The sequence below is a fragment of the Scomber japonicus genome, chromosome 5 (assembly GCF_027409825.1).
Source record: "Scomber japonicus isolate fScoJap1 chromosome 5, fScoJap1.pri, whole genome shotgun sequence".
Taxonomy (NCBI): Eukaryota; Metazoa; Chordata; class Actinopteri; order Scombriformes; family Scombridae; genus Scomber; species Scomber japonicus.
The window spans coordinates 26,560,553-26,577,262 of NC_070582.1; the positions used below are offsets into that span (position 1 = coordinate 26,560,553).

The 16,710-nt window shown below is 38.6% G+C and overlaps 2 protein-coding genes across 2 annotated transcripts in view; both read left to right on the forward strand.

The window, feature by feature from the left end:
- Positions 1-656: 656 nt before the first annotated feature.
- On the forward strand, positions 657-9,991 carry meak7 (MTOR associated protein, eak-7 homolog). Its single transcript, XM_053318631.1, has 9 exons — positions 657-688; positions 1,805-1,981; positions 2,212-2,472; positions 2,591-2,735; positions 2,832-3,043; positions 5,197-5,383; positions 6,110-6,228; positions 7,910-8,089; positions 8,426-9,991. Exons 2-9 carry the CDS (start codon positions 1,811-1,813, stop codon positions 8,549-8,551), a joined length of 1,401 nt encoding a protein of 466 aa, XP_053174606.1. The 5' UTR covers positions 657-688; positions 1,805-1,810; the 3' UTR covers positions 8,552-9,991.
- A 2,120-nt stretch (positions 9,992-12,111) lies between these two features.
- Positions 12,112-16,710, forward strand: part of plcg2 (phospholipase C, gamma 2) — a 31,724-nt gene continuing 27,125 nt past the window's right edge. Inside the window, exon 1 of the mRNA XM_053318620.1 lies at positions 12,112-12,245. The gene's annotated coding sequence lies outside the window, so the exon portion shown is untranslated. The remainder of the gene's footprint in view (positions 12,246-16,710) is intronic.

A 16,710-nucleotide genomic window follows, 5' to 3' on the forward strand; every position in this document is an offset into this window, starting at 1 on the left:
GTTTTATGAATTCCACTTCCTCCTGCAGCTACTGGGATGACTTGTCTTTTTGTGTTGGCATACATGTGGTTCTGCAACTTTGCAGACTGTCCCTAAGCCTTGCATATGAAATTGGTCTGGATATTAAAAGATGATGCTAGGTGTGGGGAACGTCAGACCTGTTAGGATTCACTATGTATTAGTGACTAAAAGATGAAGGGTCAGTACAGAAGCAACTACAAATACGTTCCCACACTACTGAGTTATGCTTTTGTCCGTCTGCATTGTCCTTTGAGAAATAAGACACCTTTTCAAGTCTTTAAATGTTAAATAAATATTTAAAAACCAAACATATCTGTACTTCAGTAAGATATTAGTACCTAAAGACAGTCTAAATGCCAGTTATGAAGACTAACAATTATTTCATGCATGCTACGCCATGTACAGATGTACTTTTTATTTTCATGATTGTTATTAACCGAACAGACAATAATACTATGAATAACAGATCCACCTAGTGCTCTTGAACGTAACCCAACTATATTATCCCCAACCCCGCCTCTCAACATAATAGACCAATCACAATGAAGCAGCTGATCACTTGACTCATTTTATTGGCTACAATATATGTCATTTTGAAGCACCAGGAAGTTTACATTTTGCTGTCAGTAGATGCAGGATGGAAAGCAAAGCATCTGTGCTGTAAAAGGTTGGCGACATACACGTTTGGTGATCATATTTAAGTTGGCTAACCTTGTGGACATCATGTGCGTCATATATTTTACAACCCAAAGGGTCTCATATATAAACATTTCGGTACAAGTGAAATAATGTAGCTACAGCGGTTTGCTAACGTTAGCTAACAGTTAATTTAGCTAATTTTGTCCAAAGTTCAAGCGACCACAGTTTCACTGAGGGGAAGCAGCTATAAGCAAAAATATTATTCAGTGCAACATTTCACATACTTACCTTTTATGTGTTTTTCTTTTGCTCGTAAAAACTTGAGAAGTGAAAGTTATTTTATTGAAATTCTGTTGCTGAACTGCTTGTACACAGTAGCTTTAAGAAGCTGTTTTACATTATATCATACCGTGTTTTAAATTATATGGAGTTTGGTATAAAGCATATATAGCTATACGATGTGTTTTACATAAAATGTCCAAAAATAGAAACAAATGTCTATCACAGTGAGCTCATGATGACATATTTGTGTCTTAATTTGTCCACAGCTCTTAAAAACCCCAATTATAAAGTTTAATGTCATAGGCACGTTATTAACTGTGATATTGTACAGCTTAGTTTTCACAGACCATCATTCAGGCACAGAAGGTGAAGCTGCTCTTTAGACATTGAATAACAATCTTATAAGGACAACAGCATGATGAGATATGATTTAGATCTGCAACGATTAGTCGATTATTCGACTAGTTGCCAACTGCTAAATTAATCACCAAGTATTTTAATAATCTATTAAATGTTTTCATTCATTCTTCAAGAAAAAATGTGCAAATTCTGTTTAGCTAGCTTTTTGAATGTGAATATTTGCTGATTTCTTCAGTCCTCTGACACTAAACGGAACATCAGTTGGTTTTGGACAAAACAAGACATTTGAAGATGTTATCAAGGCTTTGGGAAACTGTGACAACATTTTTCACCATTTTCTGATATTTTATATATCAAACAACTTGAGTTAAGTTATGGAGAGCCTGCTGACTATACTGTCTGAAATCAATAAACCACAATTTTCAGTAGACTTTTCCTTTAATTATGTTAACATAATGTCAGTGACGTGTGTGTTCTGGCATACTGTGTGTCTTGACTGCAGAGCACCATGGGAAACACTGAGAGTGTGGTGGTGCAGAAGCGGCTGGCCCGCTTCCGCCCTGAGGAACGGCCGGTAATTGAGGGGGTCTTTGACAGGCTCCAGGGCGGCGTCGGGGCCCCTTCAGGAGCCCCAGGAAAAACGGCAGCAGGGAAAACTCTAACACTTGAGATGCTGCAGGTGCGAATGTTAGGATGAATATATTATTAGTGTAATAAGGTAAAAACTAAGTTTAGTGTGCTCTTGATGGACAGAGATATCTATATTCTATATATTACTTTTACCAGATGCCCAATGAGATTAATATAAAACACAAAATACAACTCTCAAGACACATTTGGACATTTGTTTCTCACTTTAGTCTAGCTTTACAATATTTAATAGTCAATAACCACTTTTGTCCCTCCCAGTCCTCCATGAGCAGCCTGGCTCCAGACTCCATGGTAAGGAGGGTTTACCAGTGCATGTGCAGTATCGACTCTGGAGCAGCATCATCAGGTCCAGGGAAGACCAGCTTGTCCGCTGCTACTTCTGGAGTGGGTCGAGAGCAACTCGTCATCTTCTTAGCAGACACTCTGCGAGGCACTGCAGAGGAGCGGGCTCCGCTCGTCATGGCTATGTCCCAGTGTGGAGCGGGGTCCACAGTTGTCACATCTGAACAGGTAGCAGAGGTGAGTGCAAGAGTTAGATTTCTGTATCAATTTCAGTGTTTTTCTTTTTCTTTTTTTTGTCGCAACCCTGCTACCTCAATGTTTCCGTATTGATGCCCGTACTGCCTTTTCCCCACAGTTCCTACAGGACCTGATCTCTGCTGTAGTTCAGATTCTGGTCAACAGAGGGCGCCTGCAGGGCTGGAAGCCAGAGAGAATGGGTGATGACTCCCAGGGTGTCAAACTCCTGGCAGAGCACATGTGTTCTGAGCTCAAACCCTCAGGTAAACAGGTGATTTTAAGGTCTTTTGGCCAAATAACAGTAAAGAAATGTGACCGCTGATACGGCTTCTCTCTCTCCTCTTCTATTTCATGCTCAGACCAGGGAGGCTGTGATGTTTCCTGTCTGGAGGACTGGATTTTTAGGGTGTCCCAGGTATCATTGTACCTGGAGATGCTGGTGGCTGAAGGTTTAAATGTTTCCCTGAGCGGGCGGCCGGCCCCCACCTTGCTGCCCCCTTGCAGGGAGACACCTTGGAAAGAACTTAAGTGTCTGCTGGACCTTCCCACCCTCATATTTATGGCACCACAGGTTAGTGTCAAGTCAAATGAAGTCAGTTGTAATTTATATTTACCACAGTGTCTTAGTTAATACGAATAAGGAAAAACTCTCCCCAAAAATACTTGAATGGGAAAAAAATTGGAAGAAGCAACAGAAGAGGGATCCACTTTCAAGGATAGACAGACATGCAGTAGATGACTATTTGTATAAGTGACAAAGTGGAAAAACAGGATGACAAAATTATAGATAGTGATGAATCAGTGTACAAATTTGATGGATTCTGACCGAAATATGTGGGTTTGGTTTTAATCTGAACAAGTTTTGGGGAAAATTCTAGCTCCAAAATACAGCAAATTTTTTACTTCTTTTTTCATGTCATTGTGGGACTCTGAAAGCAATATATGATGATAGTAATAATAATAATAATATAATAATGCTTTTTATTTAAAGGTACCTTTCAAAGCACTCACACACCTTACAAGGCACATATGACACAACAACAGTACATCAAACAATATAAATCAAACATTTAGTGCAAAGATAAAGAATATGAATGTGACTACAAAGTGCATTAGTACAATAAATAAACAAGAATGTGATTGCATAGTCAGTGAGAGACAGAGTATGCCACTCTGAATAGGTGCGCTTTCAGGCGGGATTTAAAGGTGGAGAGAGAGTTCCAAAGGCGAGAGCAGATCGGCTGAAGGCTCTTGACCCCGTGGTGGTTAAGTTGGCAGACTGGGCAGAGAGCTGGTTGATGCATATGAATGGCATGAAATATGAGTTGCACACTACCAGTAACATACAATATAGGTCGTCGGAGATTGGTATCTACCAGTTGAACGAATGACATGCCCTTTATAGGTGCCATAAACTAGCAGTGGCTTACGAAGAATGAACAGTGAGATACCACTGAGAATTGATACATTATATATATGAAACAAAGCACTAGAATGAAAACTGGCTAAAGTTACACATTTCTTCACTGCATGATTTTAAAAAGTCAAATTTAATAGTTGTGACACATCCATCAAAACTTTATGAACAGCTTGGATAGGACACAAAAGCCACATAGTTGTCACACTAGTTAATTTGCACAAGTTAATCCATATATTTTTTATCAGGAACTAACAGCACTAAGAGCACTGTGTTAGGTAGAATGGCGTGACGAAAAAACACCATAAATCAAGCTTAAAGAAGAGGAACAGTTTTTTCCATCGCATTCGAGATGTTCGGTAATAATACAGTGTCACTTCCTACTGTTATTAGAGCTTCGTACAATTCATCAGACACCAATGTCATGCGCTTAGTGAGGTCATTAACCATAAACCTTATGCTATACAAGTCATTAATCAAGTCATAAGATAAATGCTTCCGCTGTCATTTGACAATTTGATCTGTGCCAGTCACAACATTATTATTAGATGGTAAATGAGTTTTACTGTTATTCATGGTTTTGACCTTTACAACAATGGATTATTCTTAGGAGAAATGTGAGATTAAAGAAGTACTTTAACAGCATGCAATGTAATACCTGAAGAGCAGAATGAGACAAAGAAAAATGGAGAATAACATGAATAACTGTTTCTGCCCACGTAATTCTAAAACATAGAACAGAAGGCAACAAACAATCTAGGATAAATAAAGGTTTTGGTTTTGTCGCCATATTTTGTTTTGTTTCATATACATTTCAAGTCAGTTTTGGAGATATTCTGGGATATGACATGGTGTATGTATAGTTTATTTATTTGAAACCTTTCTAAATCTAACGTCACAAAGTCCATCACAATAAAATATGTTCATGAGTCAAATATACTGTGCTGTAAAATGAGTATATTTAATCCAACAGTGTAGTGTGTTGTTGATCATTTGTCTATGTAATCACAACGTCTGATAAATGATAACAAATTATATATACTCATATATCCATAGAATGATATAATGTGTGTGTGTGTGTGTGTATGTGGGTGTGTGGACCATGGGTGACTGACATCTTCCTCATTCTATCTTCATTCAGTAGTTTAATATCACCTGCAGGAAAACATACACCTTTATCATTCCCCTGAGTTTGGTGACTTCTCTTCATTACGATTGTGTCTCTGCCTAACTTCAACCTGAGCAGACATCTAACCACTGGTCGTATTTACTCTCACTGTCAACTCTCTCTGGTAACCTTTTTCAAGCTGCCAGACAGTTACAGCGCCCCCTGGAGACTGGTGTTTTCCACACAGCTGCACGGGGAGAGTTTCACCAGGATGGTGGCTGGCCTGACAAAGCGGGGGCCCACCTTGCTGCTTATAAAAGACACAGAGGGACATATTTTTGGTGGCTTCGCCTCCCACGGCTGGGATGTCAAACCTCAGTTCCAGGGTGAGAGAAGGAACACACTTTGTTTGATCCCACACTTACAGACCTTAGACCCAATTTGCTATTTGATGAATGCTGAGTCTAGCAGCTTCCTCCAACAATTCTAGACAGTAGTATTAGCCTACACAAATTGCTAGTTCATGTTAGCAACTGAAAAATTGAAAGACACTTTAGTAAGTAATAAATATAATTATTAATCTCAATGATAATATTTTGTCACAGTAGCTTGTATATTAGCATAGCATACTAACAAATAAAAGTGAACCTTTATATTTGTAATTCATGCATTTAATTAATTGTTACTCAACGTTTTTGTGAATTTAAAGTCTGAAGATTAAACTTCAATGTATTTTAAGGGTCAAACAAATGCAGCATGGCAATAGCATTTACTCATAGGAGGTCAAAATGATACCGTATCAGTTTTGTTATCAAGACTAACAAGTGAATTAAAACTTGTCAATAATTGATTCTGTGCTGTTGAATGAAGAACAGAGATGATTTGTAGAAAACAACCTACCACAACTTAGCCTCTTAAACCCACAACATAGTGGTTTTTGCACTGTGGTAGAAACACTACCATCATCTAGCTATGGACCAGACCCCAGATCAAGACTAAGCACTGATAAGAGGACACAATGAGGAAGTAATACTCCTTGTTTGAATACTGTGGGCTGTCACTTGACTTTTCTCTCAGATCTTCACAATTTGTATATTTGTGTGAGTGTGCAGGTGACTCCAGATGCTTCCTGTTCACTGTGCTCCCCAGACTGAGAGTTTATACAGCTACAGGATACAACCAACACTTCATGTACCTCAACCAGAATCAGCAGACCATGCCCAACGGATTGGTGAGATAGCATTAGTCTAACAGAGGAGAACTTGAATTCTGTTGCTCTGCTCTGTTGTTTTTCAGATATGTCCTGATAACGCTGCATCAGTGTACAAGGTTTCTGATTTAGGGGACAGAAGCCAGAAAGGGTTTACCACAGCCTCAAACCTTATATATACCTTTATAATATTATGAATATGATGCACTGTTATTCATAACAAAGTTTCTGATAGTAAAACACAGCAGATAGAAAAAAACACTATTATCAAACCAAACTTTTTCATAGTGGTAGAATAGTAGCCCTTAATAGCCAATTAACAATAATAAGTCAGTATTTTCGGTTGTAGTGTTTAAACCTCTTTCAGCTTATTGTTTTGGTTTTATAGCTTCCAACTCTATTCTTATTAGCTACTATCCAAAAACACAGGTGTTCGTTTTTGGTGAAGAAGCTCTGATAAACTTACTGTACATTTCAACACATATGAATGAATTCATGTAAATTTGAATTAACTTTTGGTGAAAGTAGCTAACGCTAAGTCAGCTACGCCCTGCCCCTTAGTAATTTGCTCAGTTACTAATTTTGAAACTTTGAAACTTTGACATTTTTGAAACAATGGGTCAATGATTTCAGAAAAAAAAACAGGCCTTCTCTTTTCTGGTCAGCGACCGTTCACTTTCCCCCCTGTAAAGACAGCTGTCACTGGCAGATCTTATCAGCTGTAGCTAGCCAGCTGATTTAGCAACAACATTAGCTCTATGACTTTGGTGAAAAAGCCTTTTCAGACTGTGTCTCTGACTCATTTTAAAATGGGAACCCTGTTAAAAGGGTCTTAAATATGCTACATACATGATACTGTGCTAAAAGACTGAGGCTATAGTTAACACTTAGCCTCCTCACCAGCTCATGAATCAAGCAGAATACATGGACATAAAGAAACAGGATTGTTCTTGCATTAATCTTTGTAAGTATGATAAAGAAAAATTGAATTGACTGTTATTTTACTTTAACATAACTGTTTATTGTCTTAGCTCACCTTTCTTCCTGACTGCAGCCAGCCTAACAACAAGGCTTAAACTTTAACCTTAACTTACAATTCTTTTAATTACTTTGTCTGTATATTTTTGCCTGATATGTCACCATAACAACACCAAATCAAACTAATTCTGATACTTGGACAAGCAAAGAAGAGGTTAAGCTTTATCGTTCATTTTTTCAGAATGTTTCATTTTAAATATTACAAAAGAAAAACCTTGTAGAGTTAGGTGTGTTTGGGGAGCGTAAACTTCCCCAAAAACCCAGTAAAGGGCAGGACAGAGCTGCTAAAGCTAATCTCTGATAGCATCATGGACTAGCTTCTACGTACACATTGGATAAATATTACACCAGTAGGTCTGCTATTGTTCTTTTTTTATGTAACTTGAAGTCTCACCATTTAGTTAACTAACGTGCCTTTTCATTGGAAGTGAGAGTGGGTGAAGTTACCAATATAGCTATAAGCTAGTTACTGACAGCTAGACTGACATGCTAACATATGTACCTTAAGTTTAAGCAACAAATCACATAATTTACTCTTTACATTTTTGTTTTTGTGTTTTTTGTTTTGGAAAGGCAAAAAAAATGTAATAATTCAGACTTGAGTGATGCATAACAATTATCCTATTATGTGCTTGTCTTTATTCTTTTTGTCGCTCATTATCAGGGCATGGGCGGTCAGCACGGGTACTTTGGCCTATGGTTGGATAGTGACTTTGGACACGGCCATAGCCGTGCGCGGCCCAAATGTACCACCTACGGCAGCCCTCAGCTCTCCGGAAAGGAGGACTTTACCTTGGACTCTATGGAAGTGTGGGCGGTTGGAAAACCCCCACAACCAGAGGAGGTCAGAGTACTTGTTCAGTTCTTAATATATCCTGGGGAAGGCTAATCCATGCTGTTTCATCTGGCTTGATGTTGTTCTAACCATTTAGCAAATTCAGTTCAAAAATGGTCTTCAACTATTAGGTGAGGTTAGAGTCGTAACAAAACTTACCACCCAATATTTTTAGAATTCAGACAGTGGTGAGCATACCCGTCAGGCATGTAATTAACTGTGAGTGTACCACAAATAGAGAACCTCATTTACATCTCAGCTTTTTTACATTATACAGCTGTTTCCTTCAGACTGGAAAATTAAACCCACAGCATGTTTGACTGTCTTACTATTTTTGTGTTTCAGGGTGAGGAAGGCGAGGGCAAAAGGAGTATCCTGGATGTGGATCCAGAGGTCCAAGCCATCATGGAGATGACAGGGAAGACTCTGCATAGTCAGGGCCTCAGGGAACCAGAGGAGGACCAGGAGTAGTGAAGGGCAACAGGGAAATAGACCAAAGCCATCACACCTATTTGAGGTCCCCAGTCTATCTGGTACTGATGCACACTGTTTTTAAAATCTAATTTACATCAAACCATAAATGTTTCCAATATATGCAGTGACATCAGATTTATCTTCCCCTGCCTTTCATTCAGTTCGGACCCTTATACACACAAACTGCTGCTTCGTTTATATGGTAAATGACACAAAGGCCATCCTCAGGTGTTTACACTGATCAGCTGATGGTTTTGGCTTTCAAATATGTCATAATTACAACATAAAGAAGGCTAACCAAGCTTAACTACAGTAGGTCTAAAGGCAGCCTATAAGTGATCAGAAATGTTTGATCTGACACTCACACACACGACTGACAGCCACCTGTTATCATCTCTGTGAAAGGCGCCGATGTGTGCACGGGTGTGTTCACACTTCTTTCCACCATGCTACGCTTGGTAGTTGGACTGAAGAAGAAAACACATCAGAGAAGAGGCAGGGGTACTCGTTTCTGCAATGCATCCATGTAATCTCTATTGAAACCACTAACTGAAGTAATAAGTTCAGGTGTGATGAGCACAACAGTGTTTTTTATCTTCAGTTTCTGGGTTTAACATCTTAAACCAGTTTTAAGAAAAAAAGCCACTATATTTATGTGTGAACGTGTGACTATTTGTGTCAGTTATTCAGGGACCATTTTTCTTAAACACCAGGGATGCTCAATACCCCTCCTCAAACTCACAGGGTGGGTAAGCCTCATGATTACCAGACACAAAAAGAAGACTGGATGTACCCCTGGATTTAATATTTTTATTTTATTTATTTTACTTTTCAAAGTTTGTGACGCGTCCATATCATGACCTGACACTGGATGAGAGGTTTGACTGACTGCAGTGAAGACCTCTGTAGTCACGTAGTCTGCCGTTGTTGTTGTTGTTGTTGTTGTTGCTTCCTCTTCTTCTTCTTTGTATTGTTGTTGCTTCGAAGTTGATGCGAGTCTTTATGGGAAAGCAGCCATGTAACTGACGTATATGGTGACGTCATGACGTGGCCCCCTAACCACCTTGAGCCGTGGAAAAGTTAATTGGTTCTCAGCTGGTTCGCTGTTGAACCGACTGTGAACCAGCACCAGGACCAGCCCAGCATCAACACTAGAACTGCTTTGGTGTAAAAGGGGTATCAGAGCAAATCTTCACCGCAGAATAAAGACAAATAGAGGACTGCCTGTAAAATGAAATGTCATTATAATACATAGATATATTGTTAATGTGATACTGTGTGCTTTATTGTTGTCAGTAGTGCAATACTTCTAAGAGGCATGAATCACCCATTTCTTTATCAATATGAACTACATCACTATTAACAGGCCTACGACTGAGTTTGTAATGAACGAATAAAGTCACCCATAATGTTATAATATACTAATGTACTAATGTAGCAGCCAGTGTATCAGGACCTGAAAGTAACAGTCTACCACCATATTTAGAGAGGTTTTCCACTATCATTTAGCAACAAGCAGTTGTTAATAGGTTGAAAACATCAATCATCATTAAAAAAAATGTGAGATCGAATTTATCGTATGATACATTTTTTCACCTTAATATTGCCACATTTCTGCAGCTTATTTGGAAATAAAGGTAAATAACTTTGTCCCAGCCCATAATTGCTTTCTGTGTTTTTATGGAAGCGTTGCGCCCACTCTCCATTCCCACCCCCCTTCAATTATTAGGCTACTATATTATCATTATATCAGTGGTATAAAATGATCTTCAAATGACAATAATATTGTTTATCGCGATTATTTCTGGGACAATATATCATCCAACCAAAGTAGTTATCGTGACAAGCCTAGAGACAGGAATGCAGTAGTGTATTATTTTTTACAGTGGTGCAGTACGAAACATATTTATAACCTCTTACAATCATTTCAGTTGTCATGAAATGTAGTTTTTGAAGAATGGTATTCTGTGTGGATGTGTAAACCTGTAAAGCTGCCTGTATTAAAGGACACGGATGCAAGGTGCACCTACACTATGACCAGCTGTGTTTCTTCCTCGAGTGAACTGTGGCAATTTGCCTCGTTTGTCCATCTTGATTTGGTCCTGTCTGACTTCGCCAGGCAGCCAGTAAAATGTCGCCATAAACATAAACGACAAGATCTCCACTTTGACATCGCTAATTGTACTAATACAAACACCTGCTCAGAGGCTGAAAGGCAATTCTGTGTTCATCCCCCTCCTCTTCTGCTATCATGCAAATGACTGAGGCAAGTTACTCATGCAAATCTGTTATATAAGCTTACAGCAGTTCACACGGTGGTGTGATGGACAAGGTCCCATAAAGAATATTTATACTTGTCTTTATGTTTGTCTATGGAAATTATTTTATTATTTTATTCTGAGAAATGTGAAGATGTTTGGAGCCTGGAGATAATCCTGTAATATGCACTTCATGACACCCGCATACCCCCAACTAGAATAAATACTGTTTATAACGACTGTGTTTGTTATAAGCAGCATTTCTGATTTATTTTCATACTCTGCTACATCATTTTTCTTTATTATCATATTTTCAACCCTTTGTCTTTGTCTCTTCATGCTTATTTTCCACTTTGTCTATTGGTTTCATTTGTTCAAACCTTTACTGGCAATCATTTTTCTTCACTTAATTCCTATAGTATTTACTGCCCTGACAACTTTTAATTAAGTACTTATTCAGTCTTGTTCTAAATGTTTCTCAACTGTGTCACATGTCGGACACCTCGAGCAGTTGTATTATCAGATTCTGAAGCGGTTTCCTTGTGATCCTTTTAAGATGAAGAAATGTCTACTTGTAACCCCTTTAACAGAAACATTTTTCCTCTTCTCTTAAATTTGGGAATAATGCTACTAGTGCATCCCTGCCTTTATATTATATGACAGCGTATAGGCACAGAGGAAATAAGTCATGTAATGTTATAACAGTAACAGGTGCTTTCCTGCTGTATTATAAGTTATTGTGCTATTGATACTTTTAAGTAGCTGCATTTTTCTGACACTGATAACTTCTGCATGTACTAAAGAAGTGCTGTAGTACTCATTTTATTTAAGTATAGGTCTGAATACTTCTTCCACCACTTATAAATGTCTGTTCCTCCCTCCTCACTAGGATGGGTTAATTATTTCATTAAGCGTCTACTGAGCTTAAGGACCACTTTAATGGACTATTAGGAGACGTCGGTCCCGACATTATGAAGCACCTGTTTAACATGCTGAAGGGTGGTGTCTAAACTGACGCAGCGTCCTCAAACTGCACTGAGCATCAGTAGACAGTGAGAAGCATTTACATTGCATACATAGTATAAAAGAAAAGAAAGCGTGCAAAGTGAAACATATAGAAAGACAAATACAACAGTTAGTGTTCGTCCTATCAGGTCAGAGTGGCCGATGCCACTTGCATAGTGTAATTTGCATAGATACCGTCCTTGCTTCCGGACTTTTTTCATTTTTTATGACATGTAGGCTATGCCTATAATGCTAGTTAACTTTTACTTCCTTGTACACTCAGATAGAGGAACTGACCGTTTTGCGGCTGGCCTTTTTGTCAACACTCTACATCCTCTCCAGCTTCATTTCATAACTTTCAAATCATGATTAGATAGAAAACAAGTGGCAACTTCGTCGAGCTGAGAAGATTTTTTTTCACTCACAAGGTATGTCTTTTACTTTTCTTAAAGTCATTTAATTATGTGCGAGTGAATGAGCCTGTGCAGGGTCAGAGTGAAGTAAGATGACGGGAAATCCGCTTTTTTACTGGCGGCATATCTGCTGGGCTGCAGATGATGAGTCTGACCAGCGGCTTCATGTAGCTCACAGCATGGAGTGTGTCTACTCCCGTACACTGTGCCATGCCGGTAACGCGCACACAGACGCACACACACTAGGCTGTTTATTACATGCACACATACTAAAATCCATGCTCATGTCGCCCAATGATGGACATACAGGCGTCTCAGGAGTAACCCTCCTGGAGCAGGTTAAGTTAGAAAAATATCATAATAAACAGCACAAATAAGTGTCGAAGCCTCATTATAAAAATATTTCACCCGTCCTTGTACCACCATCTGCAACTTTTTATTCTTCTAGCTATTTTTCATGTTCCCTTTGATCAAAAATGATTTCTTTTAAAGAACAGGTGATCAGGTCTACATTTTTCAAAATAAAAGGTATAAAAGTGTGTAACAGTGTAATGTTACCACTAAATATGAAGTCTAATGCAAGAGTCCTGCTTTAAACGTTCAGTTTTTCCTTTAACTGTTTTAGACCAGTGTTGATTCAACTTTATGGTAATTTTTGAGAGTGTAAATTGCTTTTAAATTGTGTGTCTCTCTCATCGATAAATAGGTAGAGAAAATATTTGTGGTTATTGGTTTGGAGACTCATCTGATCCATTCAAGCACTGTGTTGTTAAGACTAAAATGCTGTACAGCCAGAAGCAGCACCAAAGCAGACTGCACCTTTTTTCTGCTGTGTGTACACTGGTATTTGGTTTTGCTTACAAAACAAGGAAGTGTGAATGTCTAAGTAATTATTAAAGAAATAATAGTTATTTCTAAATATAGTCAATACACTGACTAAGAATGATACAGCTGCAGAACAGATAGAGCTTTTTCACATTTTGACTTGTCAAAGCAGGAAAAGGACCAATCTCAATATGATGAATGATGGCTGCACTCCATTTAGTGTCCCAGTGTGTGTGAATGAGTGAGCATGTGCAATACCAGAGCCATGCATCCAACTCACCTACATAAAATGCTTGTAAATGCTTATAAAGTGCTTTTCCTGCTTTAACAACTGAAAAATGTCTGAGCTAGAATATCCTGTATGTTTACAAAACCTTGTCTTTGAGACTGAGCTGTCTCTAAAAGTGAACCATCACGGTGGGTTGGAATCCAATTATTTAGCCAAGCAGCTCTAGTACTCGTGTGTCTTTACTTGTAGACATATGAGAAGAATTCAGTTGAAATGTCTGCATTAGTCAGGCAGAGGAAATTATAAAAACAAACTGACAGACAGCTGCACGGACAGATTTTTAGCCTTGTTCATGGCTAACACTGAATAGTCGTCTACCTACTAGCAGATATGTGGCAACATTAGCATTCAAGTTGGCTTTCAGTTTCCCTCATAAATGTGAGTTTAGTATTCATTGGTTTTACCCATGTTTCTGTCTTTACTTGCTAAAGCATCACTTTTACCAGCTGGTTTGTTGCTTTTTAGCTGACAAAACTGCCTGCTGATGAATTGGGGTTAATCAGGGCATTGAGACTGAATAAAATGTGCTGTAAAACCAAAACATGGGGCTAAACCTGGCTAAAAAGCTCAGCAGAGTAGAGTTTGTTTTCTGTGGTTCTGCGCGACAATGTTGGATTCAATGTTACAAGCTTGAATCTATCAGAATGCTCTTTGAATTTTTTCACCTCTTTCATTAGTCCCCGTCTGGTTTGGTTGATACAGTTTTGTGTTCCTCTACCTGCATATTCTTTGTTAAAAAGTCAATTGATGGAGCTTAAATGAATGCCTCAAACCAGCGTGAAACACAAAGCTTACTTTTGACTTGCATTCAAAAACCACATTCAGAGACTCAAGAAACCTGTTGTGGGGTTGCAGTCAGTGAACCGTGGTAGTTTGGTTTTGCTTACAAAATACAGATGCTCTATTGTATATCATCTGTATCATCCTGTTTTTGTATGCCTTTACATGCTAATGCTCAGTTTAACCAGTGAAATGAATTCTCTGTGTGTTTCATCAGTTTAACCAGTTGGACCTGGTGATTATGTCACTTAACACCCAGTGCAACACTGAGGAAATGTGATCTTTTTTAGCTTAAACAGAGTTTATAGAGGCATGTGCAAAGTGGATCATCACGTCCTTGTGTCATATAACCACTGCTTTTCTTCAAGCGGGTGTTTGTGCAAGCATGATGTGATGAACATATATGGCAGCAATGGCATGGTATTTGTATCATGTGTGATTGCCAGGTCAGTATGAGGAAATGAGTGAGTCTCAGTAGGGTTGCAGTTATCCCTACAGGGACAGTCCCTTCACAGGGATAAATGATTCTGCAGGGAAAGCAGGGCAATAGTTGTGTAGTTATGTCTGTTAATTATTAACTTCACTTGATAAAACAGAACACTCTTTAGTTTTTGTCCTCCAGGTAGGTGAGAGTGGATAATGGATACTAATATGTAGTTTAACATTTATTTGTATTAAGCAAAACATGAAGTGATATAAATACAGTGGGTTGTACCTTTTTCATAATGATGGCCATCAAAGCAGTTTTTCCTGAATTTTTCTGTGACCTCATTCATTTTTAATCACATCTTAATACAAAGAAGGCCTGTCAGTGTCATATATTTTGCATGGTGTTCCCTGGGCTTATGTTCTTTCTGTCTGGATGAAAAAGATAGTAAGAAACTCACCATATATGTGCTTTAATGTGTACTGAATTACACATTATTCCTTTTGCCTTTTAGAATCGTCCAATGTCCACAGGACATTTTGTTGACATTTTATATGATAGTTATGTTGAAATTCAACCGAACTCTTCCTTGTTGCACTGTTTTGTTTTGATATCCCGCTGGTCATTTGCAAGTTAAATACCAGGTATTGTGGCGTACCAGGTTGAACCCCCTTCAACATCACTCCACAACTCCACAACTGTGTACCTAAGGCAGACAGTTTCTAATGAACTTCTTTATATTACATTGTTACTGTCCTACATGTCCACTGGAAAAAAAAACTTCTACCCAACTCAAATCAAACCCAACCGCCCCATCCTCATCACTACCAAAGCCTTACATCAAAATGGTGACGCAATATACTAATGCACTGTAATTTTAAAATAAATGATTTACATAGAGATGAAGTGTTGAAATGAAGGCAACAGATTGCTTGCATAAAATGAACCAAGGCAGAAAGAGCATGGTCACAATAAGATACGTATCTGAACTCTTAACATTTGCATGTGATATTAATACTGCCGTCGTACATAAGGGAAAAGCTGGTGACAGTTGTAAGAGCCCACAGCAGGAGAGGACACATAGATGCAGTATGTATTTACTTTATTCTATGGCCTTGAAGGGAACTTTCCAAAGTTTGACAAAAATTACCATGATGACATCATGAGGGTATCTCAGCTTGGAGAGGAAACAGCAGACATCATCTAATGTCTAAAGACGCTACTAGGTAGCATTATGGGAAATGCAAAATGTAGTGATTAAGTCAGGATATCTTGGCCTCTGCTTTATCAGTTTTGACCTCTCTTTTTAAAATCTATCTCTTGTGAGTCCCCTAACCTCATGGAAGTGTCACACTAAAGGGCTGCAATGCCCCTTAAAGCTTCCTATTGACCACTTCGCTTGGAGAGGTGAGAAGTAGAAGGGCCAGTTTATGCTCGATCATATTGAGGCAGGATTCAGAGGTGATCAAAGATGAACCACCAAAATGAAAGTAAAGCTAAAAATGTCCAAAACGTGTGCGTCAGTGAAGTGTTGACCATAAAGACTATTAATATCATAATTTTTTTCTGCCTGCTTAGCTATATGTTAGCTGTTTATTTGCTCAGGTTTCAAATTCATTTCTCAGTGCTACATACAATAAAATGGCTTCGACTGTAGATCCTTTTCCTTCAGCTGCCTTTGTCTCTCATTTCCCTCAGCCATTGTCACTATTTCTAATATCCCTTGGTTTTGGTTATGCCCATCCCAATGAAATGGAGTGTAGATAAGAAAAACAAAGCGGCGCCTAGTTTCCACAAATTTGCATGAGGCAAACCTGAATGAAAATGTGTCTCCCTTAGTTAGAACTGGCATTGTCTCAAGCTGCCTTTGTTAATAGAGTCTAAAAATGAGTTTAAGCTATAAAAAGCTGCAACAAAACAAAAATAGAGATGTTGTGGATTAGTTGTGTAACTTCCACCCACTCATCAGAACATTTATGCGTGGGGTCGGCTTCCTGCTGCCGTCTGAAGGGGAATCCAGACACAAGGAAACAGGTTAACAGGTCATCACACAGCTCAGTTTATCACACATGCAACTTTATGAATTTTTTAAAGCGGACATTGTTGAAGGCGGAATGGGATTTCTGGTAAGACCACCTGGTTTGGTGACAGTGAAGAAG

Bases quoted from the DNA above. Each gene is read 5' to 3' on its own strand.
- meak7 (XM_053318631.1), top strand. From the start codon at position 1,811: ATGGGAAACACTGAGAGTGTGGTGGTGCAGAAGCGGCTGGCCCGCTTC. The intron at 1,982-2,211 runs GTGCGAATGTTA...TGTCCCTCCCAG, and splicing joins TAACACTTGAGATGCTGCAG to TCCTCCATGAGCAGCCTGGC. The intron at 5,384-6,109 runs GTGAGAGAAGGA...GTGAGTGTGCAG, and splicing joins TGTCAAACCTCAGTTCCAGG to GTGACTCCAGATGCTTCCTG.